Source organism: Amblyraja radiata, chromosome 6 (assembly GCF_010909765.2).
Source record: "Amblyraja radiata isolate CabotCenter1 chromosome 6, sAmbRad1.1.pri, whole genome shotgun sequence".
NCBI lineage: Eukaryota > Metazoa > Chordata > Chondrichthyes > Rajiformes > Rajidae > Amblyraja > Amblyraja radiata.
The window spans coordinates 89,751,406-89,778,096 of NC_045961.1; the positions used below are offsets into that span (position 1 = coordinate 89,751,406).

The window sequence follows — 26,691 nt, forward strand, 5'->3', positions numbered from 1 at the left end:
TCAAGGGTTATGGGGAGAAGGCAGGAGAATGGGGTTGATGGGGAAAGATAGATCAGCCACAATTGAATGGCAGTGTAGACTCGAACTGAACGGCCTATTTCTGTTTCTATGACATCACTATATCCTGGAATATCAGAAGCCAAAGAAATGCTTATCTGTGTTCCTAGTTATAAAATCTCTAATAGCTGGAATGCTCTTGACCTTTCTTCTCCCCTTCTGTAAACTGAATCATCTATGGTGCTATGTTTTTGCTCTTGACGCACTTCCCAAGGAATTGAATGCTGGTTGGCCTTCTGGGGTCTGCTAAAATGTTTGTTTTTTTATTACTATGGGCAGTTACCCATTCTCTTTTTACCTGCACATCTGAGCAATGGCTTGATCATCTTCTGAAACGTGCCATCTCCAAACTCCCCAAATATCAGCCTTGCAGGTGGATTGCATCAACACCAGATGTGACTGAAGCTCAAATTTAGAGCTCAAGCTCCTTCACCTTTCCTATACCTATGGCGTATCTACAAAGGATTCTGGTTCAAATGGCTCAGGTTTTGCTCTCCAATTGTCTGATGTTATTAGGTTAAGTCCGTTAAAGTGAAATAAACTCAGCAAGCTGGCTTCTGCGTGTTTCTTGAATGCTCAAAGCTAATCTCTCCTGGAGTATAAGCTCTCTCTCACAAGCACTGTCAACACTAAAGGATTCTATCACCTTGAGCCTTTTTAAGCTCTGAGTCTCTCCCACACTGTAAACACAGAGCCCCTCTCACCTGTGATGCATATACATGTAGTTTTTCAGTCCCATCTTTTATACACAAAGCTTTTTTTCTATCATTGTAAACACTAGGAACTTCACAGCTCTCACTGTAAACACTAAGTACTCGAGTGCTGCAAACATACAGTGTCTCCCTGCACTATTTCTGAACTTCTGGAACTCCTTCCTGTGTCATGTGCTTGCAGCTCTCTCCCCCATTGTAAACCCCTCTGTTGCATGCTGTGTTAAAGCATGCTTTGAATGCATAGGACCTTTCTCTTCCATGCTATATACACTTGGGATATCTCTCTTCTATGCTACAAATACTGTGTGCTTCTCTCTCCTATGATTCCTAAACTCTCAGTGAATTCTACAAATCTGTAAGCAGTGAGGCGCTGTATTCCATTCTGTAAATGCTTTCCCTGCACTGTAAATACTCCCTTCAACCCATTTCATCTTTCTACCTCTGATTCTTGCTCACAGATTTGCTTTTACTCATGCTTCCTTTAAGTCTCCAACTTACAGTTTGCATTATGTTACTAGTAAAACCTCCATAAAGTTTATTTAGTTTATTGTACTTTTTTTATAACATACTTTCTACGTTGTATCTTCCACAAGGTGCATTTGCGAAATTCAATCATATTGGTATTCCAAGCATGGCATGCTAAATGTAGCAGTACTGATTTTCAAAAAAATTGCCTTTCGTTGAATATATATGGTTGTGATGTGAACATTGCAGTCATTATAAACCTATCAGATTTTTTAAGAATCATCGTTGATTGGTAATTAAGATGTATTGGAGAGAATAGAATTAAAAATTTAGCATCTGTCACGTAATTAAAAGGTATAAATTCCTTACTTTGCTGGCTTTAAAATGTCAGAATATTTTAATCTTTTTTTAAAAAGCATATTTTCAGTGGCATGTGTCTAATTCCATAGAAATTATTCTCCAACTGAACTGTCTTAGCCAAAGCGAATCTCATTAACTGAATTTCAAAACCTTTACCTTTTATAATTTTGTGTTTGTATGGCCATTTATTTGTGTACACGTTTTACTTGCCAGAAGCTGCTTATAATACCCATCTGGACTTAAGTCCATGTTTAATTTGTAGCAAGCAACTGCAGATGCTGGTTTAAACCGAAGATAGACAAAAAATGCTGGAGTAACGCAGCGGGTCAGACAGCATCTCTGGAGAAAAGGAATGGGTAACGTTTCGGGTTGAGACCTGAAAAGTCACCTATTCCTTTTCTCCAGAGATGCTGTCTGACCCACTGAGTTACTCCAGCTTTTTGGGACCATCCATGTATAATTTGTTGCATTTTATCTCAAATTGTATTCACATTCATTATTATTGCTCAGTCTTTGGTATTTTTGGAATTTGAACAAGCCAGTGCTAAAACAATTACTCAATTTACAAGTGTCCAATGTAAACCAGACACCTTGGTGTCAAAGTGAATAGTTACATCTCCATGCTATGAAAAGAGGAAATAGCAGAGAAGTGCGACTTTGTCTCAGTGTTATCTGAATTTGTACACATTAATTAAATATGGATTTCATGACATTAAAATGTTTTGATCCTGAAGAAACAAATTTAGCTTTGAGGATTAGTTGGCAGTGCCTACTAACTTTAATTGCCTCAGTAATCTGTTTCCTGACCTCGCCACTCCATCTCCCACCTTTTACTGAAGTAGAATAAACTAAATTTTCTACCTAGTTTCAACCAAATCAGTGGTTTTAAAGCGCATTTTAGTTTTATGTGGAAGCAAATGTTGTGACAAAGGTTCTCCATAGTCTTGTATCTTTAGAGCTGTATTAAAATGTTTGCTTTTTCCTGCTCTCATAGGCTCTGGATGGGAATTTCTATGACCATCTTAAAGAATACCTGATGGTATTTAACAGAACAGAACTCGAGGCCTGCCAGTCTGTACAGAATGCATTCCAGTTATTAGTAGAAGCATCCAGTAAGGTGAGTCTCTAACATTGCAATGATCAGTTTATATATCAATGATTAGTACTATGACTTAAAACCTTTCATGGCAGTCAGGTTCAGGAACTTCCATAACTGAATCCTTCAGCCATATGGAGTGAAACCTACCAGGAATTTTCTAAAATTTCAGTTTGTTCTAATTTCTATGTGGAAAACTGAATTTCGGTCAATAGCAATATTAGTAAAGAAGTTCAAAAACAAAGGATTGCTTAGAAGGACATTTCAAAGTTATTGGAGATGAAGAAGAGATAACAGGTGCTTATGTGTTGGAAGGAACTGCAGGGGCTAGTTCAAACTGAAGATAGATACAAAGCTGGAGTAACTCAGCAGGACAGACAGCATCTCTGGAGAGAAGGAATGGATGACATTTCGACCTGACATGAAACATCACCCATTCCTTCTCTCCAGAGATGCTGCCTGTCCCACCGAGTTAATCTAACTTTTTGTGTCTATAACAGGTGCTTATTTGTAGTAAGGACAAATCATAGAATTTTGTAGTTAAAGAGGAAAATAAACAAAGGTTAATCGGGAAGTAACTAATAGCTGCATTTAGATCTGCAGTTGAATCTAGAGCAGCACAGGCACAGAACTGGGGAGGGCGCACTTATTACCATATCACTATTTTGTCCATTCTGATTTAAAATGTGAAGGCCATCTTATGCAGTGATTAGTTCTTGCTCGAATAGGTCAGAGGAGTTTGAATCATAAAAATAATGAAAGCATTGATTCAATGAAATAATGATTCAATGAAATAATGAAAGCTGGTCAAATTGTGCAAGATTCCCTTTCCTGAAGAAAGTAGAATTTTACAACAATATGGTAATTTGATTTTTCTGCTCTGTTAGAGGCATATAAATTAAACAATATTCTGTGTTGAATCTGCCCCGAAAACAACATCCCAACTTTTGAGAGACAAAAAGCACACAGCTAAATTAAAGAAAATATATTAGAAGCTGGCTTCGAGTTGATTTTAAACGGATCACGAGAGACCTTTGGGAAAACTTTGATTTGCACATTTAATTTGCGCAATGCTTGCAAATGCTTAATTATAAGGATGAAGTAATTGTACTCTTTTTTTTCATTGAGTGGAAATCCCAGTAGGATGTGCCAGGTTGATTTCATGAATTTGAAAATTAATTTCTCAAAATGTAATTGCTGTACATTTTCTACAAAACCTATTATTTCCCCTGAATACCATTTTACAGAGAGCCTCATACAAGAATTGAAAGAGAAAGCCCTCAGTATGAAATATCTCATTCCTTTGATTATGCTCTAATGTAACCATTTAACAATTTACTAGATTCCCAGTAGCTGCAATCTAAAATTCTTCAACCCATTCTTTCCTTGCAGACAGTTGTGATTCTATAAGCCTAGATAGAGTGGATGTGGGGAGGATTCCAGTGGTGAGAGAGTCCAAGACCAGAGGGCATAACCTCAAAATAAAAAGCGTGCATTTAGATTGGAGATGAAGAGGAGTTTCTTTAGCTAGAGGGTAGTGAATCTGTGGAATTAATTGTCACGGACGATTGTGGAGGCCAAATCACTGGGTAGTTTTAATGCGGAGATAGATGGGTTCTTGATTAGTGAAGGTGTCAAAGGCTATGGAGAGAAAGCAGGATAATGGGGTTGAGAGGGAAAAATAAATCAGAGGAGATTTACTAGAATGTTGCCTGGGTTTCAGCAACTAAGTTACAGAGAAAGGTTGAACAAGTTAGGTCTTTATTCTTTGGAGCGCAGAAGGTTAAGGGGGGACTTGATAGAGGTCTTTAAAATGATGAGAGGGATAGACAGAGTTGACGCGGATAAGCTTTTCCCACTGAGAGTAGGGAAGATTCAAACAAGAGGACATGACTTGAGAATTAAGGGACAGAAGTTTAGGGGTAACATGAGGGGGAACTTCTTTACTCAGAGAGTGGTAACTGTGTGGAATGAGCTTCCAGTGGAGGTGGTGGAGGCAGGTTCGATTTTATCATTTAAAAATAAATTGGATAGTTATATGGACGGGAAAGGAATGGAGGGTTATGGTCTGAGTGCAGGTAGATGGGACTAGGGGAGAATAAGTGTTCTGCACGGACTAGAAGGGCCGAGATGGCCTGTTTCTGTGCTGTAATTGTTATATGGTCATATGGTAGTCATGATCAAATGGTGGAGCAAACTCGATGGGTTGAATGGCCTAATCCTGCTCCTATGTCTTATGGTCTTTTGGAAAGTAGCTTGGCTTGTCTTGTATTTGTTTTGTTTTGATAATTGACTTAGCTGTTTTAATTTAATAAATAAATCTTGCAGCATGGTTTGAATTTGGTTTGGGAGAAATTAAGTTATATAGGTGTTTGCAAGCAATACAAATAGGTTAGGTAACGGGTTAACGTATCACATAAATTGGACAAGTGGTACTACAAAAGATTTTTATATATGTTTTACTAAAGCTAACGTGATACTAATTGTTTGATCTCCTTTGAACCACTGGTATTGCCATTTGGTTTTTTTTCTAGGGATTGCAAGATTACAACCTGCAGCTTTTTCTTCAAGAAAACCCAATTTTCCAAAAACCACAATCATTCCAGTTCCAGCCTAGTGATAATGATACGGTAAGATGTGTGTACTTAAAGTACTATTTTTAGTGGTTAATACTATTTAAAAAACCACTAAAGATATTAACAATAGCTGTAATTTATAGAAATCAATATTGAGATGCAATTATGCTTCCAAATTGCGATTCTTATAAATGCTTCTGAGCTCCAGTTAACACTTGATAGTGATAAGTTCTGGAGATGACTTGACTTTAAATTATTGATAGGTTTGTTCATCATGTAATATTCAGAATAAAGTCAGGCATCTGATTAGACTTTTAAGAATCGATTCCTGAAGAATGAAGGATTTTGCTGCAACTACTAACATTTGATTATGAATCCAGTGATTTACTTATTCTTTATGTTTTACTTACCAATATTCATTGCCCATCCATAACTTCCCTTGAACAAAGTTGCTTGCTATGCTATTTCAGAAGACCTTTAAGACTCAGTTGCATCACTGTGTGATCAGATTCACACATTGGTCCATCTATGGAAGAATGATAAATTTCCTCCCTTGGAAGACATGGGGTGGGTTTTTAATGACAGTCCAGTAGTATTGTGGAAGTGTATATAATGAAGTATATTTTTTAAGTTTCATTTTAATAAATGACTTAATTCTACAGCTGCCATGGTGGGATTTGAACTGATGTATCTAGATCATTAGTACTGATGTAAGGGTTACTTGACAAAAATGTAACCATTGTGCTAACTTGTCCAAATTAAATAGAATCTTAGTAATTTTTGGTTATTGATTATTGGCTTGGTACTGACCAGTTTCTTTCAGAGTATGATTATCACCCCATCAGTAATCTTTCCCTTTGTAATCTTCTTTGCTTCTGCTTTTAGTTGTCTATGTCAACTGTTAAATTGTAACATCATCTAGGCAAGGGTGAAAAACTCTATTCAGCCTACTTTTTCTACAGATCATATTTTATGTATAACTTTTTTTGTCTTGCACTAACTGAGATTGAGTATTTAATAACAATTTGTGGTGATTCAAGGCAGTTGATCTTTATGGTTACTATGAAGGTTGCATTCAGACTGCCAGAATTATCTTCTGAATCTTCTGAATTTGTAGTCGGCAGGGCAGTACTCTGCATATCGCCAACTTAATGTATTAGCGTCATACAGCATGGAACCAGGCCCTTCGGCCCCAACTTTCCCATATCGACCAAGCTGCCCCATCTGCACTAGCCCCACCTGCCCATATTTGACCAATATCTCTCTAAACCTTTCCTATCCATGTACCTGTTCTAAATTGTTGTTTGCTTTTATGGTATTTAAAAAGTTTTATCCCAACATTCATCTTTCCTTATCACCATTAAAATTAATTGTTAGTAAATATATATAAACAATCAGTTATTAGTGTAGAATGCATTCAGTCACAATGTTATCTTGAAATGTTACACCCTTCTTGGAGATACAATCTTGTTCTAAACTTCGTTTTCTTGTGCCTATGACAAGCATGTATAACCAAGTTTACTTTAAAGAAGCCCCTCCCCCCCCCCCCCCCTCCAATGTGGATGTGTGGAAAAATTAGCTACTATTTAGATAATTTTGACAGAAATTTTAACATGTTAATTGGCAATTGCTTTTATTGTTGCGAATCTAATTTTGTTTTTGTTTTAACATGATGCTGAATTATTTTTGAGTGGTCAAATAGTTTACATGTGTGCTAAGAAAATGCATGAATAATCCAGATGTTGTATAATTTGTTCTGCTTTTTTCCTAACTATGTGTTGAAGCTAACATGTCCTTTTTGTCCTATTAACATTTTTGTTGCTCAGAGTTATAACGCAGTACCGCTTGTGGATATTGACCTCTCACCCATCAGCACTTTGAGAATGACTTTAACAGAGGTACACACACACTCCTTGTGTACTCGGGGTCCTGTGGTGAAAGTTTGGTGTGCATGTGGAGAAATGAGCATCTTTTGAAGGGCAGCAACAACAACAAATGCTACTTAATCATTATTTCATAAATGCTGCAAGCATGTGAATTGGCACTTAAATAAACTATGAAATCTTTCCCAGGCAGTTTTAATATTGCTGCTTTAAATTTAGCATATTTCTCGTTGCGCAATAAATGTGTCAAAAATTGTTCCACTTAGTTCAGTAAAGTAATATTGGTAGGTAATTTATTTACATTGGATTCTATTGTATCGCAGTCTGGCATATGTTGTTGTTGTGTTGCACCCTTGCTATTTGCATGGAGACATAAGCTAGCAAGAAGTTAAAAGGATGCTAAAATCCATTGCTAACTAATCAATACAAATGTTACTTGATTGACCCAAAAATTTATATTGCATCATAATTGGTAAGTTTAATCGTGTATCCTTGAGGCATTAATAGTATGGTCAAACAGATACCGTTGCTAATTTATTTGTGATTATATTGATAGCATTTAGTAGCATTCATCCTTAGTGGATTACCCCATGTTTTATTTTTGCTGCTTTTCCTCCTATGACGCAGTTATAAACATTTATTTTTATATTTTGCCACAAAAGTCTTGCATTGAAGCTTGGTTCACAAATAGCACCTGATAGATTTCACGTGATAATTTACTACATGGACATTATATGGACATGTCCCCCTCCTTTCTCTCATTCTCTCCCCCTCCTTTCTCTCATTCTCCCCCCTCCTTTCTCTCATTCTCCCCCTTCCTTTCTCTCTTTCTTCCCCCTCCTTTCTCTCATTCTCCCCCCCCCCTCCTTTCTCTTGCCCCACTCTTTCAAAAAATTCTTTCAGTATTTTTTTCTAACTTTGAGAAATACTGTGTTGTGTATTTTTATAGGTGACTTTCAAAGTTTCGAGTGAAGGAACACCTTAAATGGTTTTCAGAACCTACTGAATTGGAAGTCCTACTTTAAAAAATTCTGATGCGAAAGCCATGTAGTTGAATGCACAAAAATGAGATTAACTGACGTATCAAATTACTTAAAATTATGAAATTTATAAGAAGTCATAATCTTGAATTCTATTGATCATAGTAATTTTATTCCTGGATATTCTAATGCGCTCAAATCGCAAATAATAAATTTTAGAAAGCAGACTAGAAACAAAGAACTGCAGATGCTGGTTAATACCAAATATAGACACAAAGCACAGCCTGACCCGCAGAGTTACTCCAGCAGTTTGTGTCTATCTAGAAGGCAGACTGTCACTGGCATTACACTTGTCCTTTCATTTTATTTGCTTCCACTGTAACATGAAGAATAGAGTATTCTGGGCTGACTGCAGTCTGCAGAGGAATGAAGCTCTGCCATTTTGACTTCTGACACTTAATTATAGATAAATGGAAACATGAGATTTCTTTAATAGATATTATCACCAACCAAATATAATTATTGCTAGTTGCAGCATGGTTATTTATGCTTGATCAGGGGAATTGTAAATTCAGTACCAGATTCTGTTTTGGATGAAATATGTGATGTCACTAATCTTGAAAGCTGAAATCATGAATATCATGGTCTATATAAATTCTTTAATTTATTTTAGTTTTATTTAAAATGAATATCTTTATGCTTTTGTTAACTCCAAAATCAACCAATCTGATATTGTTCGGGTCGCCTATTTGAAAAATTTGAAAAATTGACCACGACCTTCAGAATTAAGGGACAGAAGTTTAGGGGTAACATGAGGGGGAACTTCTTTACTCAGAGAGTGGTAGCTGTGTGGAATGAGCTTCCAGTGGAAGTGGTGGAGGCAGGTTCGATTTTATCATTTAAAAAATAAATTGGATAGGTATATGGATGGGAAAGGAATGGAGGGTTATGGTCTGAGTGCAGGTAGATGGGACTAGGGGAAAATAATTGTTCGGCACGGACTTGTAGGGCCGAGATGGCCTGTTTCCATGCTGTAATTGCTATATGATTATATGGCCAAAAGTCTGCTTCTTGTATCCAGATTTGGTCCCGTGGATTCCCTACTACTTTCCCCCCACCATTCTGGTGGTTGTCAAACCACATTGCCTAGACACTAATATTTACCATTTTCTTTTCAAATTCTTAATCTCTCTTTACTTTTAAAATACTCCTTAACTATTATTTATTTTACCAAATGTTCATTTGCCTGCATTAATGCCTTAATTGGAATAAATGCTAAATTGAATTTGATTTTATTGAATGTTTTGAGATTTTATTATATTAACGGCAAGTTTATGCTGTTGAATTTTACTATTTTAGAAGATGACTTCTTGATGGAATCCTTTTTGCAAAAAGGATAAAAGCTGTGATTGCTGGTGATGTCAAGTAAAAATCATCAGCAAATTGCTTGTGAATTTTCTTACCTTGCCTTCTTTGCTTTAGCATGATAATATTTCTATGATGGTACCATTCCTAGTAGATCAGAGGTTTGCAATGTTATGCAATGAATGGTGTTAGGGCAATAATACTAGATGTTCTAGTATTCTGCTGTAAGATTGTAGTGTTCTACTGCTGTATAGCTGTGTGAAATTATTGTGACACTTTAAAGGCAGCAATGTATATAATTATTTGCTTAGAAGCCAAATATTATCTTGGCATATCTTCAGATCATTTGGAAGACCAGCTTCTCAAATCATATTGCCCCATCAGAAACTTATCTCTTGCTGTTCATATTTTTAAAAATAAATATAACACATTTCCAACATCATTTTGTATATAAACTTTAGGCAATTGGACTTTCTAAAATTTAAAAAAAAATGGAATTTGTTCATTTCTTCGGGGCAGTTGCGAGATCATTTGGAATTCGGGCTTGCCTGCTTTAAATAAAAAGTGATGATCAATTGTTTGTGTGACATTAGGAGTATGACGGATGCAAACTACATGCAGGACTATTACCAAGTCAATCCCGATTTTCCAGAAACATGGTTTCAAATCTGCTGCATATAGACAATGAAAGCCAGCCATGATGTTATGGCAATTAAATGTCATTTTATGATTCAAAGATGTTTCACACAAGTCTAACGAGAAATCAAGTTTAATGTGAATTTGTTAAACACTGCATTTTGGATAACTGAAGACAAAATTGGGTACACTGGTGTTTTGCATGCATCAGGTATATGGTAAAACTTTCTACTTTTTTTATTTGTCTCGATCAATCAGTTTGGTACTGAAATTCAAGAGTATGCAGAAGAGTAGTAATGATATTGTTTAACCTTTTCCCATTTGATTTTATGTTGTCACCTCGAACTATAATCAAATCTACAGCACAAATATAAAATAACGTCCTGATTGCCAAGCGATGCAGTCCTTATGTCAGCTCGTTTTCCAATTTCTTACAACCCATTGAAATAAATGGAGGTAAGTTGCACACTGGTTTATCTAAAAATAAAACTCCCTTCCAACCATCATAGGCTTATAAAATATACATGGCTTTCATGTTAACTATTAAACCCATTTATCGTTCATTTTATAGATGCTTCTATCATAAAAGTCATTTCCAAAATGATTACAAAACAATTTTTTACGTATGGCTAGTTAATCTTTAGCATTCCTATGAACAACATGATTTGCTATTTCGTGAAGTTTTATGGCGCAATTCCCAATATCATCCCTGCTCTTCTGCATATTATCTTTACAAATGCAAGAAAATAAATGTCATTATTCTTTGGCACATAAGATGCATACCAAGGAAAATAGTGCACTTGAATGCAAACAAATTTCACAGCAAGGGTGAACAAAATTGTGTTACTGGGCATAATCCTATTGGATAACCTGTTACAGAGCCGACAGTTGGAGAATGAATCTGGAACCACTGAGGAGCACAGTCTAAACAAGGAGGCTCGTAAATGGGCAACACGTGTTGCACGAGAACATAAAACAATAATCCACGGTCAGAGGGTAAGTGAAAAATGGAAATATTCTACCATATTTTGGTAAAATAACCTTGACTCTCCTTGACTGAACATACAAGTCTAGTTTAGAACCACTGTGCAAAAATGAATCTATTAACGGGCCAAGATTCATATTCTGGCCATAAAGGCTTATTCCAGTATGCAAGTCATATCATTGACTCAGTAATATATTAAAACAAATTGTTCTGAGCCGATCTTCTTTGTCCTAAAGTTTATGACACTACAGATTCATGAACTTGTTCTATTTTATTTTGATTTGTGTAGCCTCATTTGATTTTTGTTTTGTATTTACAGACTCTGGAAGATCTAAAAGTTCAAGGAACTGTGCTCTCAGAACCAGGGCGAATGGAATTTGAACAAAAAGTAGATGAGGCCAGAGAAACGATACGAAAGGCTGAGGTAAGAAAAATCAGGACAGAAAATTACTTTTTCAAAGGAGTGTGGATACTGATTAATGCCTAGAGTAATTGTATTGATATATGACTTTGTCAAATGCATTAGACAATGAATGGAAAGTATAAACTATTCTAGTTAGAGCATAGAGTCATACAGCGTGGAAACAGGCCCTTCGGCCCAACTTTTAGTATGTGTGTTTTTGTTTATATATCTCCCTTTCTTAATTGAGGTTGCCATCAAGAATATTTACTAATGAAAATATCACCATTTTAGTTAATTCACTTGTTTGTTTCCATGTTTTGCAGTAGCAGTAATAACATTGCTGTCATATTCCATTGAAATGTCTTAAATTCTAGGTTTTGTTAATGGAGCAGTGGAAGTAGTAATGAATTTAACTAAAATAAATCTAACTCGTATCGTTTAAGAGGTGAGCACTTGTTTAGTTGTGGAAGAATTCAATTTTGTGCTCGTTTTTTGGTTTGGCTTCAAGGTGATACTCTGAACTTAGATTACACTATTAGATAGATAGATAGATAGATATAATAGATAGATATAACCAGGGTCGGTGGAAATTTGGGTTGTCAGCAGCAGTACAATAATAAAGAACACACAATAAAACTGTAACACAAACATCCACCACAGCATTCATCACTGTGGTGGAAGGCACAAAAATTTGGCTAGTCCTCCTCCATTTCCCCCCCGTGGACAGGACCAGAGTCCAGAGTCAGTCCAGGATCGGTTCTTCCTCATCGGAGACCGCGGCTTTAAGATGGTGTAGGCAGCAGGCCGGCGGTCGAGATTTAAAGTCTCCGCCGCAGCCAGAAGCACCGTAGACTGCAGGGCCGGCGGTCGAAACTCCCCTCCAGGGGTGATGGTAAGTCCACGCCGGGCCCGCGGTAGAAGTTGGCCGCGGGCCGGCAGTGATGGCTTCTTCTTCCCCCGGGTCCCCCACGAGGGATCCCGGGCTGTAGACGCCGCACCAGCTGGAGCTCTGCAGACCGCGGCTTCAGGCTGCCGGCTGCCCCGGGCCAGCGAAACAGAGCGCTCCCCTCCAGCGAGGGCTCACCCGCTCCACGACGAGAGTCTACGCTGCGCCCGCCGCTGAAGCCCCGAGCGCGTCTCCGGGAAAAGCCGCGCCGATACTTGATGTTAGGTCACGGGGGAGGCGACCTGGAAAAAGTCGCCTCTCCATGGATTTTGAATATGAATTGTGAGAGGCCGTGATAATCTGACACTTTTATTAAGAGACAATGAATATTGAATATGTTTTTTTTGTTCTTATTGGAAACTGTTTTTTCAGTTTCATTTTGTCAATCATAATAGTGTATTGTATACTTCCCCCAATACCATGAGGTCTTATCGTTCTTTATCCTTGTCGGAGGCATCATATTAACTATCTTAAGGAAATCCAAACACAGTGCATCTATATACCGGTTCTTCTCTAAAGACTCTCTTAGTTACATCCGCAAAGAGCTCCAGGAAATTTTCAAACATCATTTTGCTTCCAATGAAGCCATATTGATTTGGTTTGATTGCATGGAACTTCTTAAGTGACCATTTCTTCCTTGATAAATTCCAGCATCTTGTCAACAACAGATCTTTATTAGTAAACTGGTGTATAATGTCCTGCTTTCTCTTTTGTCCAAGGTAGACACAAAATGCTGGAGTAACTCAGCGGGACAGGCAGCATCTCTGGAGAGAAAGAATGGGTGACATTTTGGGTCAAGACCCTTCTTCAGACTGATGTCAGGGGAGTGGGCAGGACAGAGATAGAATGAGTCGGAGACAGTAAGACTGGTGGGAGAACTGGGAAGGGGATGGAGAGAGAGGGAAAGCAAGGGCTTTGAAGTTAGAGGTCAATGTTCATAATGCTGGGGTGTAAGCTCCCCAAGTGACATATGAGGTGCTGTTCCTTCAATTTGCGCTGGGCCTCACTCTGACAATGGAGGAGGCCCAAGACAGAAAGGTCGGATTGGTAATGGGAGGGGGAGTTAAAGTGCTGAGCAACCGGGAGATCAGATAGGTTAAGGCAGACTTAGCGGAGGTGTTCCGCAAAACGATCGCTGAGCCTGCGCTTGGTCTCGCCAATGTACAGAAGTTAGAGAGTCGTAGAGTGATACAGTGTGGAAACAACCCCTTCAGCCCAACTTGCCCACACAGGCCAATAATATCCCAGCTACACTAATCCCACTTGCCTGCACTTGGTCCATATCCATCCAAACCTGCCCTATCCATGTACCTGCCTAACTGTTTCATAAATGATGGGATAGTCCCAGCCTCGACTACCTCCTCTGGCAGCTTATTCCATGCACCCACCACCCATTGTTTGAAAAAGTTACCCCTTCGGATTCCTATTAAGTCTTTTCCCCTTCATCTTGAACCTATGTCCTCTGGTCCTTGATTTCCCTACTCTGGACAAGAGACTCTGTGCATCGACCCGATCTATTCCTCTTATGATTTTGTACTCCTCTACAAGATCACCCCTCATCCTCCTGCGCTCCATGGAAGTGAGACCCAGACTACTCAACCTCCCCCTATAGCTCACACCCCCTAGTCCTGACAACATCCTCGTAAATCTTTTATGAACCCTTTCAAGCTTGACTATATCTTTCCTATAATATGATGCCCAGAACTGAACACAATATTCTAAATGCAGTCTCACCAATGTCTTGTACAACTGCAACATGACCTCCCAACTTCTATATTCACTGCTCTGACAGATGAAGGCCAAAGTGCCAAAAGCCTTTTTGACCATCTTATCTACCTGCGACTCGACCTTCAAGGAACCATGCACCTGTGCTCCTAGATCCCTCTGCTCCACAACACTACCTAGAGGCCTACTATTCTCTATGTAGGTCCTGCCCTTGTTTGACGTCTCAAAACACCTCACACTTCTCTGTATCCATCAACCATTCCTCCACCCACCTGGCCAATCGATCAAGATCCTGCTGCAATCTTTCACAATTATCTTCACTATCTGCAAAACCACTACCTTTTGTATCATCAGCAAACTTGCTAATCTTGCCCAGTATGTTCTTATCCAAATCATTGATGTAGATGACAAACAGTAATGGGCCCAGCAACAAACTGAGGCACACTACTAGTTACAGGCCTCCAGTCTGAGAAGCAACATTTAACCATATAACAACCATATAACAATTACAGCACAGAAACAGGCCATCTCGACCCTACAAGTCCGTGCCGAACAACTTTTTTTCCCTTAGTCCCAACTGCCTGCACTCATACCATAACCCTCCATTCCCTTCTCATCCATATGCCTATCCAATTTATTTTTAAATGATACCAACGAACCTGCCTCCACCACTTCCACTGGAAGCTCATTCCACACCGCTACCACTCTCTGAGTAAAGAAGTTCCCCCTCATGTTACCCCTAAACTTCTGTCCCTTAATTCTGAAGTCATGTCCTCTTGTTTGAATCTTCCCTATTCTCAAAGGAAAAAGCTTGTCCACATCAACTCTGTCTATCCCTCTCATCATTTTAAAGACCTCTATCAAGTCCCCCCTTAACCTTCTGTGCTCCAGAGAATAAAGACCTAACTTATTCAACCTATCTCTGTAACTTAGTTGTTGAAACCCAGGCAACATTCTAGTAAATCTCCTCTGTACTCTCTCTATTTTGTTGACATCCTTCCTATAATTGGGCGACCAAAATTGTACACCATACTCCAGATTTGGTCTCACCAATGCCTTGTACAATTTTAACATTACATCCCAGCTTCTATACTCAATGCTCTGATTTATAAAGGCTAGCATACCAAAAGCTTTCTTTACCACCCTATCTATATGAGATTCCACCTTCAAGGAACTATGCACGGTTATTCCCAGATCCCTCTGTTCAACTGTATTCTTCAATTCCCTACCATTTACCATGTACGTCCTATTTTGATTTGTCCTGCCAAGGTGTAGCACCTCACATTTATCAGCATTAAACTCCATCTGCCATCTTTCAGCCCATTTTTCCAAATGGCCTAAATCACTCTGTAGTCTTTGGAAATCCTCTTCATTATCCACAACACCCCCTATCTTGGTATCATCTGCATACTCACTAATCCAATTTACCACACCTTCATCCAGATCATTGATGTACATGACAAACAACAAAGGACCCAACACAGATCCCTGAGGCACCCCACTAGTCACCTGCCTCCAACCCGACAAACAGCCATCCACCATTACCCTCTGGCTTCTCCCATTCAGCCACTGTTGAATCCATCTTGCTATTCCTGCATTAATAACCAACAATTGAACCTTATTAACCAACCTTCCATGAGGAACCTTGTCAAAGGCCTTACTAAAGTCCATATAGACAACATCCACTGCTTTACCCTCGTCAATTTCCCTAGTAACCTCTTCAAAAAATTCAAGAAGTTTAGTCAAACATGACCTTCCAGGCACAAATCCATGTTGACTGTTCCTAATCAGACCCTGTTTATCCAGATGCTTATATATATTATCTTTAAGTATCTTTTCCATTAATTTCCCCACCACTAAAGTCAAACTAACAGGTCTATAATTGCTAGGTTTACTCTTAGAACCCTTTTTAAACAATGGAACAACATGCGCAGTACGCCAATCCTCGGGGACTATTCCCGTTTCTACTGACATTTGAAATATTTCTGTCATAGCCCCGGCTATTTCTACACTAACTTCCCTCAATGTCCTAGGGAATATCCTGTCAGGATCTGGAGACTTATCCACTTTTATATTTTTCAAAAGTGTCAGTACTTCTTTTACTTTGAACCTCATAGTATCCATAGCTACTCTACTAGTTTCCCTTACCTCACATAATTCAATACCCTTCTCCTTGGTGAATACCGAAGAAAATAAATTGTTCAATATCTCCCCCATCTCTTTTGGCTCTGCAGATAGCTGTCCACTCTGTCTCTCCAATGGACCAATTTTATCCCTCGTTATCCTTTTGCTATTAATATAGCTGTAGAAACCCTTTGGATTTACTTTCACCTTACTTGCCAAAGCAACCTTATATCTTCTTTTAGCTTTTCTAATTTCTTTCTTAAGATTCTTTTTACATTCCTTATACTCCTCAAGCACCTCATTTACTTCACGCTGCCTATAATTATTGTAGATCTCCCTCTTTTTCCGAACAAGATGTCCAATTTCCCTTGAAAACCAGGGCTCTTTCCAATTTTTACTGTTTCCTTTCAACCGAACAGGAACATAAAGATTCTGTACTCTTAAAATTTCCCCTTTAAATGTCCTCCATTTCTCTTCTACATCTTTCCCATAAAACAAAATGTCCCAGTTCAATCCTTTTAAATCATCTCGCATCTCATCAAAGTTAGCCTTTCTCCAATCAAAAATCTCAACCCTAGGTCCAGTTCTGACCCTCTCCATAATTATATTGAAACTAATGGTATTGTGATCACTGGACCCGAAGTGCTCCCCAACGCATACCTCCGCCACCTGTCCCGTCTCATTTCCTAACAGGAGGTCCAGCACTGCCCCTCCTCTAGTAGGTACCTCTATGTATTGCTGCAAAATATTATCCTGCACACATTTTACAAACTCCAAACCATCCAGCCCATTTACAGAATGTGTTTCCCAGTCTATGTGTGGAAAGTTGAAATCTCCCACAATCACTACCTTGTGCTTACTACTAATATCTGCTATCTCCTTACATATTTGCTCTTCCAATTCTCGTTCCCCATTTGGCGGTCTATAATACGTCAAAGGTCAAAAACTTTATTTGCCATTTGTGCTTACACACAGGAACTCTTGTGCGGTTATTCAGAGAGTCAAGTCAAGTCAAATTAAAAATTAAAAAGACACGCAGAAGACACATAATCTATAAAAACATATACTACTCTAGAAATAAAAAAAGAAAATGCCTAAAACCCTATATAAAGGGGAAAGTGAGAGCATTGTAACTTGCACAAACCCTATATCAGGACATCAGTTCATTTTGTTTTGGCCAAGAGTCTCACTGTTGCAGGGAAGAAGCTCTTAAAAAAGCGTGTTCTGTTTGTGGCGATGCTGTCTGCTCGTCTGTGCCTGAGGTTGTATGTGCAGTTTTTGTGTTTGAGCAGGGAGTGAGCTGGATGTAGTGTGTCTCTGATGATTCTCTCTGCTCTTTTTTGACAGCGCTGTGTGTAGATTGTGTCCATGGAGGGGAGTTCCGTTCTGATAATCCTCTCTGCAGTCTTTATGACTCTTTGCAGAGCCTTCCTCTCTGTCTGTGTGGTGTTTCCATACCACACCGTGATGCCTGTGGTGAGGATGCTCTCTATCAGTCCTTTGTAGACCTGGGTGAGAGGGCGACAGTGCAGACCAGCTTTTCTGAGCAGCCTGATGAAGTACAGTCTCTGCTGGGCTTTTTTCACTGTGGCTGCAGTGTTCAAAGTCCAGTTCAGATCTGATGTTACTTGTAATCCCAGGTATCTGTAACTGTCAGCCCTCTCCACCACAGTCCCCTTGATGATGAGGGGCTGCAGGGGGGGGTGGATTTTTTCTGAAGCCCATTATTATTTCTCTTGTCTTGTCTGTGTTGAGGATTAGGTCGTTCACCTCACCATAGGCAAGAATGTCATTCACCAGACTCCTGTAGCCCGACTCGTCCCCCCCCCCTTGATGAGGCCCAGGATGGTGGTATCATCCGCATACTTAATAATGATGGTATTTTCCTGGGTGGAGACACAGTCGTGTGTGTACAGGGTGAAAAGTTTGGGACTGAGACAGCAGCCTAGTGGTGATCCTGTGCTGGCAGTGAGCTCTGCAGACACCCTCCTTCCCATCCTCACCACCTGTGGTCTTTCAGTCAGGAAATCCAAGATCCAGTTGCAGGTGGGAGTCGGGACGCCGAGGTCTGTCAGCTTCTCAGTCAGCCTGCCCGGGCGAATGGTGTTAAAAGCCGAGCTGTAATCCAGGAACAGCGTTCTGACGTATGGTCCTCTGCTGTCCAGGTGTTGCAGGATGTGTGGTAAAGCAATGGCCACTGCGTCGTCCACTGAGCGGTTGGGGCGGTAGGCGAACTTGAGGGGGTCGATCGTGCCCGGGACCATGTGATTGATATGTGTGAGAACCAGTTTTGCTAGACACTTCATGGCAACTGGCGTGAGTGCCACTGGCCTGAAGTCATTCAGGGTGGATGGGTTTGGTTTTTTTGGAACTGGTACAATGGTGGAAAATTTAAAAATACGGGGGACCACTGCTTGGTTTAAAGACAGATTGAAGATGTCTACATACACTCCAGTGAGTTGTTCTGCACAGGCCTTCAGAACTTTAGGAGGGACGCCATCTGGTCCCACAGCCTTGTGGGGGTTCACCTGCCTCAGAGCTTTCAGGACCTGTATGGGTGTCACCTGAAAAACAGTGTCCGTGGGGTTGCAGGGGGCTTTTGAGGGGGTGTCTGTGTTCAGTCTGTCAAACCTGGTGTAGAAGGTATTAAGGCTGTCTGGGAGGGTGACATCCTGGGGGTCTGTAGTTGGTACTGTTTTCTTGTAGTTTGTGACTGCTTGGATTCCCTGCCACATACTGCGTGTGTTGTTACTTAGGTAAAAGCTTTCAAGTTTTTGGGAATAAGCCCTCTTTGCAGCTCTGATGGACTTCTGTAGCTCGTACCGGGCTTTCTTGTACTCCCTTTGATCTCCTGACTTAAAAGCTTCCTGCCTTTTCCTGATCTTCTGTTTTATGTTTCCATTGAACCAAGGTTTCTGGTTTGGAAACACACGCACAGTTCTGGGAGGGGCACATATAGATGTGCACCAGCTGATGTAGTCACTCACAGCCTCTGTGTATTCATGAATGTCATCTGTGGCCATCTTAAAGATGTTCCAGTCTGTAACCTCTAAACATCCCTGCAGGCTAGCCTGTGCACTGTCCGTCCAGGTGTTAACAGTTCTGACTGTGACTGGCTGTGCCTTAAGCCTCTTGGTGTAGGTGGGCTTGAGCCGAATTGCCAGGTGGTCAGACTTGCCGAAGTGGGGTATTGGTTCAGCTATAAAAGCATTTTTGATATTACTGTAGCAGTGGTCCAGTATCTTATTTCCTCTAGTTGGGAAAGTCACAAACTGATACAGTTTTGGTATGTTTTTCTTGAGGTTGCAATGATTAAAGTCTCCCAGAATAATAAAAGCAGCATCAGGATATTTGTTTTCATGCTCATTGATCATGTCGTGTAGCTCCCTGAGTGCAGCCTCTTCTTTGGCGGAAGGGGGAATATACACGACACTCACAATAATACATTGCAGTTCTCTGGGTAGATAAAACGGCCGTAGCTTCACAGTTAGATACTCCACATTCTCAGAGCAAGATTTAGAAATAAGCTTACAGTCGGTACACCAGGTTTGTTTGACGAGGACGGCCGTTCCTCCGCCGCGGGTCTTGCCGCTGTCCGCTGCCCTCCGGTCCTCCCTGAAGGCCGTGTAGCCGTCTGGTGTTATCGCCTCGTCGGGTGTCCTTTCCCCCAGCCATGTTTCACAGAAGCACAGCATGGAGCAGTCCTGTAAGTCCCTCTGCGTGCCGATCCGAGCATGGAGCTCATCCATCTTATTTACCAGAGACTGGACGTTAGCAAACAGTATGACCGGCAGGGCTAGCCTTCCATTGCTAAACAAGCGCCGGAGTCGCCGTTCGGCCCCTCCCCGTCTGCCGCGTCTCCGCCTGGGCCTGTCGTTGTCCGGGTGTCGGCTTAGCGACGAGTCGCCGTAGCGTATTAGCTCAGGGTAGGGGTTAAACGTGCTCGGGTCTAAATGTCCAAAAGGACTGCACTCTCTCAGCCGTAGTAGGGTCGCCTGGTCATAGACGCCGTTTGCTGACCATGCTGTTACCGTAGTATGGCACAAAATAACAAGAGACAGACAAAAAAGCAGGTTGACTCTGAGAGCTCCGCGACGTCGCCCTCTCAGGAGCGCCATCTTCCACAGAGCCTCTATAAGTGTTGCTACACCTTTCCCACTTCTCAGTTCCACCCAAATAGCCTCCCTAGATGAGCCCTCCAATCTATCCTGCCAAAGCACTGCTGTAATATCTTCCCTGACTAGCAATGCAACACCTCCACCTCTTGCCCCTCCAATTCTATCACACCTGAACCAACGAAATCCTAGAATATTTAGTTTCCAATCACAGCCCTCCTGCAACCATGTTTCACTGATCGCCACAACATCATACTTCCAGGTGTCTATCCAGACTCTAAGCTCATCCACCTTTCTTACAATGCTCCTAGCATTAAAATATGAACATTTAAGAAACCCCCCGTCTCTTATTCTCTGTTTATTTCCTTTTTTTTCTTTCTCCTCTTGTGTCCGAGTGCTTCCCTTTTCTGCTTCCTGCCTCCCATTCTGTCTACTAGCTTTCTCTATTTGAGTCCCTCGCCCCAACCATTCTAGTTTAAAGTCTCCCCAGTAGCATTTGCAAATTTCCCCGCCAGGATATTGGTCCCCCTCGGGTTCAAGTGCAACCCATCCTTTCTGTACAGGTCCCACCTTCCCCAAAAGAAGTCCCAATGACCCAGAAACTTGAATCCCTGCCCTCTGCACCAGTCTTTCAGCCACGCATTTATCCTCCACCTCGCTCCATTCCTACTCTCACTGTCGCGTGGCACCGGCAGTAATCCTGAGATTGTTACCTTTTTGGTCCTTTTCCTTAACTCTCCTCCCAACTCCCTAAATCCTCCCTTCAGGAAATCTTCCCTTTTTTTACCTATGTCATTGGTACCTATATGTACCACGACCTCAGGCTCCTCTCACTCTGATTTCAGGATATCTTGGATGCGTTGAGACACGTCCGAGACCTTGGCACCAGGGAGGCAGACCACCATCCTGGTCTCCCGACTGCGTCCACAGAATCGCCTATCCGACCCCCTAACAATAGAGTCCCCAATTACTATTGCCCTCTTCTTTTTTTCCCTACCTTTCGGAGCAACAGGGCCGGTCTCTGTGCTGGAGGCCCGTCCGCTGTCGCTACCCCCGGGTAGGCTGTCACCCCCATCCGTACTCAAACAGGAGTACTTATTTGCAAGGTGTACCGACATTGGAGTACTCACTTGTTCCTGCCTCTGCCCCTTGCCCTTCCTTAGCGTGACCCACATGTCTCTCTCCCGTGGTTTTGGAGTGACCACCTCCCTATAACTCCCCTCTATGACCTCCTCACTCTCCCTGACCAGACAGAGGTCATCGAGCTGCTGCTCCAGGATCCTAATACGGTCCCTTAGGAGCCCCATCTCGCTGCACCTGGTGCAGATGTGGACGTCTGGAGGGCCATCCGACACCATGACCTCCCACATCTGACATCCAGAACAGTACACTGCTCTGACTGTCATTCTCTCGCCTTACCCTGGATCCGATACCAGTATAATACAGTAGAAACTGCTGGGAGAAATCAGCAGGTATCTGACACAAACAGCTGCTCCCTCTTGACCTTTAAACTGCACCTTTATTATATAAACAAAAAGCACTGTACCTTTAACCCACTGTACCCTTAGTTCACTGTACCTTTACTAAAGCACTGTACCTTTAACCCACTGTACCCTTAGCTCACTGTACCTTTACTAAAGCACTGTACCTTTAACCAGAAAGCAGAAATGCTAACCTGAGGTTGCACCCAATCAGCTGCTTCCTCTAGTCTGCTTCCACCAATCAGCGGCTTCCACCAGAACCTTCCCTATGGAGTGTGGAACGTTACGGATTTTGGTAAAAGCCCTGACCCTCCTCCACTCGCTCCAACGGTCCCGGGCCTCTGTAAAATAAAGCCCCGCGCCCGATTTAAGTACTCACCGCCCTGACCCTCCTCCACTCGCTCCAACGGTCCCGGGCCTCTGTAAAATAAAGCCCCGCGCCCGATTTAAGTACTCGCCGCCCTGACCCTCCTCCACTCGCTCCAACGGTACCCGGGCCTCTGTAAAATAAAGCCCCGCGCCCGATTTAAGTACTCACCGCCCTGACCCTCCTCCACTCGCTCCAACGGTTCCCGGGCCTCTGTAAAATAAAGCCCCGCGCCCGATTTAAGTACTCACCGCCCTGACCCTCCTCCACTCGCTCCAACGGTTCCCGGGCCTCTGTAAAATAAAGCCCCCCGCCCGATTTAAGTACTCACCGCCCTGACCCTCCTCCACTCGCTCCAACGGTTCCCGGGCCATCACCCTCTGCTTCCTTCCACGGAGCCAATTTGCTATCCATTCAGCTATCTCTCCTTGGATCCTATGAGATCTAACCTTCCGGAGCAGCCTACCATGCGGAACTTTGTCAAACGCCTTACTGAAATCCATGTACACAACATCTACAGCTCTGCCCTCATCGACCTTTTTGGTCACGTCTTCAAAAAAATCAATCAGATTTGTGAGACACGACCTCCCACATACAAAACCATGCTGACTATCCCTAATCAGCCCTTGCCCGTCCAAATGCCTGTATAACCTATCCCTCAGAATAATCTCTAGTAACTTTCCAACCACAGATGTTAAGCTCACCGGCCTATAGTTCCCAGCATTTTCCCTGCAGCCCTTCTTGAAAAGAGGCACATTTGCCATCATCCAGCACCTCTCCCGTATTTAAGGACAACTCGTAAATTTCATCCAGGGCTCCCGGAATTTCCTCTCTATTTTCCCGCAATGTCCTCAGATATATCTGATCAGGCCCTGGAGATTTGTCTATACACGACAGTACCATCAGTACTTCTTCGACATTAACACTGACTGCTCTCAAGACATTTCCATTGACTGCCCCAAGTTCCTCCATCCTACTGTCTTTCTCCTCGGTAAATACAGAGGAGAAGTACTCATTTGGTACCTTGCCCATCTCCTCTGGCTCCACACATAGGTGACCACTGATTCCTGAGAGGTCCTTCTCTCTCTCTAGTTACCCTTTTCCCCCTTATCTATATCTACCTATATATTACTAAAACTCTTATCTTGTTTTTTTCTATCTATTTATGTGCGCGTATGTGCTCCCGGAACTAAGTCAAAGCGGTACACGATAGCGCTAAAATGTTTTACACCGCCTTACTCACAATTGTCCTGTGGTGGTTTGTGTCAACTTTTGTTCAGATTTATGTTATATTTCACAAGTTATTGACATTTAAAAGTTTACAAAATCCCACTTTAAGAACAGTAACTTGGCAGTTGCTGTGGCAGCTGCTGGGAGATTATGGCAGTTTCCAGCTATGACGTCACAATGGGATCTAATTTACATTAGCTGCCGTGAACAATGCTCCATCCGACAGTAACATCACAATTGGATCTCATTTACATAAGCTGCCAATCAAGAGTGTTCCACCCAGTGCAATGAGAGATTTGTTGTTGTAAGGAGAGGGAGGGAGTGGGGATGGGGAGGAGAAGAAATGTTATTTAAACATTGTGTTTCATTGGGGAGTGCGATAGGGGAGAGGTGAGGGAGGGAGTGACTGAGGGTAGGGAATAGGAGAGGGAGGGTGAGAGGGGAGAGAAGAGGGAGGGTGAAGCCGAGGACGAGGAAGTGCATGTCATGCCTGCGCAGTTGGAGGTTATGGGTGAGTGGTGGAATATTGCATTGGGGGAACGGGTGAGAGGTGGAAACGGGTTGCATGTGGGGAAACAGGTTAGTGGTGGAATATTGCGATGGGGGAAACTGGGTCCAACGGTTCAGGAGGGTAGGGAGGGAAGAGAGTGTCTGAGGGTAGGGAGTGACTGAGGTTAGGGTAAAAGAGAGGGAGGGAGGGGAGGATGAGACAAGGGATAGAAGAGGGAGGGTGAAGAGTAGGGGGAGGGGGATGAGGGGAAATGAGCCGCGCCTGCGCAGTTAGGAGCTATAGGTGAGTGGTAGAATATTGCGTTGGGGTAATGGATTACATTGGGGCAACGGGTGAGTGGTGGAAACATGTTGCGTTTGGGGAACGGGTGAGTGGTGGATTATTGCGTTGGGGTACGGGGCCCAACGGGTCCCACTTGGTCTAGTATATATTACTAAATCTCTAATCTTGTTTGTTTCTGTGCGTGTCTGTGTGTCTGTCTGCGTGCCTATGTGATACTGGAACTACACCAAAACGGTATATGATAGCGCTGCAATTTTTGCACCACCTTCCTCACAATTGTCATGTGGTGTGATGTGTCAGGTTTCGTTCAGATTGATGTCATATTGTACAAGTTATTCACATTTTTAAGTTTACAAAATCCAGTTTGAGAACTGTGGCAGTTGCCGGCAGTTACAGCTATGATGTCACAATGAGATCTCATTTACATTAACTGCTCGTGAACAGTGCTCCACCCGACAATGACATCACAATGGGATCTCATTTACATAAACTGCCCATCAACAGCAAAGATCTTAGAGCTCTAAGATCTTTGATCAACAGTGTTCCACCCAGTGTAATGAGAGATTTGTTACATTGTTACAAGGAGAGGGAGGGGGGGGGGAGGAGAAATGTTATTAAAACATTGTGTTTAGTGGTGGAGTGCGATAAGGGAGAGGTGAGGGAGGCAGTGACTGAGAGTAGGGAAAAGGTGAACATGGGAGAGGTGAGGGGAGGAGGAGAGGGGCGAGAAGAGGGAGAGTGAAGAGGAGGGGGAGGGTGTGTATGAACTGCGCCTGCGCAGTTGGGGGCTATGGTGCTGACCGGTGAATTTCATTGGGGAAAGAAAATGTAAGCAGTAGTTTTCAGAACCAAGGAAAACTGACCGGTAATGCTAATGTCCGCCGAGCTTCACAGCCATGTATCTCTGGCTTCTTAAAAGACTCGCAACTATGTGTGGAAAAAGTGTTTCTTCATCTCCGTTCTAAATGGCTTACCCCTTATTCTTAAACAGTGGTCCCTGGTTCTGGACTCCCCCAACATCGGGAACATGTTTTCTGCCTCTAGGGCGTCCAAACCCTTAATAATCTTAGGTACACAAAAATGCTGGAGAAACTCAGCGGGTGCAGCAGCATCTATGGAGCGAAGGAAATAGGCAACGTTTCGGTTTCAATAAGATTCCCTCTCATCCTTCTAAACTCCAGAGCATAACAAGCCCAGCCATTCCATTCTCTCAGCATATGACAGTCCCGCCATCCCGGGAATTAACCTTGTAAACCTATACTGCACTCCCTCAATAGCAATAATGTCCCTCAAATTATGGGACCAAAACTGCACACAATACTGCAGGTGTGGTCTACCCTATAAAACTGCAGAAGGTCCTCTTTGCTCCTATACTCAACTCTCTTTGCTCCTGTACTCAACTCTGAAGTGAAGAAATTGTCACAAGCGGTTGCTGATGACTCATGACCGTGGCTCATTACTCCATATGGCCTTGCATACACCATAGCCATAACAGAGAAAATAACATCCTGAAACACAAACAAACCAAAATATATTTGTTTAAAAGGTAGATATTTTAAACCAAGGCACTATATAAATATTTGCTCTGTTAAAATTTGAATATTTCTGATGAAAGACCATTTCCAAATTTTAAAACTTTTTAGTACAGGTGCACAACCTTTTATCCGAAAGCCTTGGGACCAGACACTTTTCGTAATTCAGAATTTGTTGGTCTTCGGAATGGAAATTTTTTAGCGTAGATTTTAATGGCTGGCTCAGTGGTAGAGTGCTCGGCTCATATCCGCAAGGTCGCGAGTTTGCGCCTTGATCCTGGCAGTAAACTCGGTCGCGAGTTTGAGTCTTCAATGTAGTTTTTTCTTGCAGAATAAATGTTTGTATGAAATGCAGTGTAGGAGAGGTGTACTGACTGTGTGGGCAGAACTTTGGAAGTGATTGCCCACCAGTCTAAAAAGCCGCTGTGTCTCCCTGTCCCTGGGATAGCAGGGGGCGATCAAACAGCGCAATACCCCCCTCCCCCTCCAACTCCAGAGGAATCCGCTCCCCGATGGGCCGCTACGGTGACAAGTGGCAGTTTGCCCACAGCCCGAGCTGCGCCCCCTCAAGAACAAGACGTACCTTGCACACCATCAGCTTCTGCCCCTACGTGTTCCTCTGGAGTTGGAGCGGGGCTGGGCTGGAGTTGCTGCTGGCTGTGCGTCTCTGGGATCTCCGTGCTTGCAGTGGGCCTGGGGGTCGGTGTCCCGTTGGTCCTGACGTCTCCGGCCACCCCCCTGGACTGGAAACTACCGCCCTTGCCCCCTCCCTCTGCAACTGCAAACAACCCCACTCTCCTGCAAGGGCGGTACAGTTCCCGGAGGAGGGCAGGTGGCCGGAGACGTCAGGACCAACAGG

At 42.2% G+C, this 26,691-nt stretch overlaps 1 protein-coding gene across 5 annotated transcripts in view; it reads left to right on the plus strand.

Annotated features, from left to right (window-relative positions):
* fchsd2 (FCH and double SH3 domains 2) overlaps nucleotides 1–26,691 on the plus strand; it is a 207,713-nt gene that overhangs the window by 148,937 nt on the left and 32,085 nt on the right. For 3 of the 5 annotated variants that reach the window (XM_033023168.1, XM_033023165.1, XM_033023164.1), the window contains exons 9-13: nucleotides 2,590–2,712; nucleotides 5,226–5,321; nucleotides 7,094–7,165; nucleotides 11,011–11,127; nucleotides 11,436–11,540. In XM_033023168.1, the coding sequence (XP_032879059.1) occupies nucleotides 2,590–2,712; nucleotides 5,226–5,321; nucleotides 7,094–7,165; nucleotides 11,011–11,127; nucleotides 11,436–11,540 (513 nt within the window). The remainder of the gene's footprint in view (nucleotides 1–2,589; nucleotides 2,713–5,225; nucleotides 5,322–7,093; nucleotides 7,166–11,010; nucleotides 11,128–11,435; nucleotides 11,541–26,691) is intronic. The other 2 variants (XM_033023167.1, XM_033023166.1) reach the window with 1 other exon arrangement.